At 33.3% G+C, this 2,041-nt stretch overlaps 1 protein-coding gene across 1 annotated transcript in view; it reads left to right on the top strand.

Moving 5' to 3' along the window:
• Positions 1-806: 806 nt before the first annotated feature.
• LOC106517719 (uncharacterized) overlaps positions 807-2,041 on the top strand; it is a 2,794-nt gene continuing 1,559 nt past the window's right edge. Inside the window, exons 1-6 of the mRNA XM_014008707.1 lie at positions 807-854; positions 931-992; positions 1,103-1,135; positions 1,207-1,254; positions 1,493-1,540; positions 1,629-1,679. Of these exons, the coding sequence (XP_013864161.1) occupies positions 847-854; positions 931-992; positions 1,103-1,135; positions 1,207-1,254; positions 1,493-1,540; positions 1,629-1,679 (250 nt within the window). The 5' untranslated portion in view covers positions 807-846. The remainder of the gene's footprint in view (positions 855-930; positions 993-1,102; positions 1,136-1,206; positions 1,255-1,492; positions 1,541-1,628; positions 1,680-2,041) is intronic.

The following is a 2,041-nucleotide window of genomic DNA, read 5'->3' as shown; positions in this document are numbered from 1 at the left end:
GTATTAGTATTAGTATTTAGTATTAGTATTAGTATTAGTATTAGTATTAGTATTATGTAAATATGTGTAGAAAAAAAATCCACATTTTTCTTTCTTATTTTGTGCTGCAGGATAAAGAAGAAAACTCTGTATTCTGACAAACAAACACTTTAAATTTATAGAAATGTTTTTAACCAATGAGCAGAGCTTATAAACAACAGGTTCTCTGATCCAATCAACATTCTTTTTACTGAGTCTGTTATAAGAAAATAAAAGAACTAGACCAGGGTATAAAAAAGTGCTTTTTAGTCAAAATAAATATTTGTTTTTAAAGCCAGTTTCCCCCCATTTAATAACCCTTTAAAGCCTTTGAGTCAAATAGGATTTCAGTTCTTTGCAGATTGCCGTGTTTTGTTCTGTTTGATATTCTACACTGACCAAGAATCCCTTTAAAATAAGTTTTGTYAAAGGACCTTTTGTCAGGTGAAGCTAAACCTGATGAATGAACAAAGGTATAATAATGATAAACACCAAGACACAGTGGGCTGCATCTTTTAAAGTCAAAGAAAAGCCCAGGTGCATGTTTCTAATGCCTGTGATCAGCTCCTAATTGTGGGTAAAAGATGTTTGTGGGTCTGAATGTGAGGAGCAGTTGTTTTTCAGATAAACAAGTCTTTGTAAACTCGTCAGAAATAAACTAGCTCCTCTGTTCTCCGATCACAAACACACATCTGTCCGACTCCATCAGATCTGATGGGGGTCTGTAATTAACCTGAGGAGGCGCGGCCCTGAAGGCACCACATAAAAAACCCCAAACTGGACTCCTGCTGACCACCAGAAGAAACAGCCGGGACAACGAAATCCACMATGAAACTGTAAGACTTTCTCTCTTTTTTATTTAGAAAAGTTCCAACGTTTCTCTAAATTTGGACAAACTCTTCTTTGTTTCAGCTTCATGTTTTCTCTGCTCCTGCTTCCGTTTGTCGCTGTGGTGGAAACAGGCACAATAAGAGGTAAACTTTAAACTTTCTTTAACTCTTTTACTTCTAAAACAACAACTAAAGAAGTGATTTATTAAATCTGGTAGTTTCTTTTTCTTTTCTTTCTTTCTTTTGTTTTCAAGGTGAAAGAGAGAACGTGTTGAGTTTTCTACAGGGTAAGATTCTAATTTTTGCAAATAAAATTTCTGCTTAAAATGATCGCTGACGTTCATTTCTGTTCTTACAGAAGCTCTGAGCGAAGCTATTGAAAAGACTGAACCTGCGGAGATCTCAGGTCTGTGATTCAATAAACTCTCAGAGAAATACAAGTTTGAAGCTAAAACTTTTCTTTTCCTTTTCTCAACTCATCCTCAAACTAGTTTTGATTCCCTAATAATCAAACCTTGAAATAACAAACGAGAACAGAAAAGGAGAAACAGTCTTTATTTTTTTTTACTTTGACTTTCAATTTTATTAAAAAAGGGTTTTTAATGATGCTCACTGATTTCTCACTTTATGTTTTCTGCCCACAGAACACAGAAACTCTTCAAGCAGACCCATTAAAGTCCAAGATTCAGAAGGTGCAGTTTTTTAGTTAAATAAATGATAAAGATATTTAATCACTGCTTCTAAACTGACTCGTTCTCCAAAAAACTCACTCATTTGCAGATGTGTCTGATTCAAAATCAACAGAGAGCGTGGAAAATGACAAATACCAAGGTATCTTTTCTGAAATATATACAAATATTATTTTATTTTATTTATTTAGGTAAAAACCTTAAAAAAAGAGTCTTAAAATTTCAGATCCAACATTGGAACAGAGCGGAGAGGAAAGCAAAGTTTCAGTATCATCCAGCTTTAATATGTTGTTAGTTTARTCTTGTAAAGTGGGGTTCTATGACAACATCATGAAAAACTAATATCTTACCTGTTGACCATAGCTCTAATAATGACCTCCTTTTGGGAAAACATTACAACTTTATTTATAAAACATGTTAAAAACCACACAAAGTGCTGTAAACTGATAAAAACACATAAAAGCAAACATGAAAACAATAAACTATGTAAAATAAGCCAATAAT

The sequence above is a fragment of the Austrofundulus limnaeus genome, unplaced genomic scaffold (assembly GCF_001266775.1).
Source record: "Austrofundulus limnaeus strain Quisiro unplaced genomic scaffold, Austrofundulus_limnaeus-1.0 Scaffold52, whole genome shotgun sequence".
In the NCBI taxonomy this organism is placed as follows: domain Eukaryota; kingdom Metazoa; phylum Chordata; class Actinopteri; order Cyprinodontiformes; family Rivulidae; genus Austrofundulus; species Austrofundulus limnaeus.
This window is presented reverse-complemented; position numbering and strand designations above follow the sequence as displayed.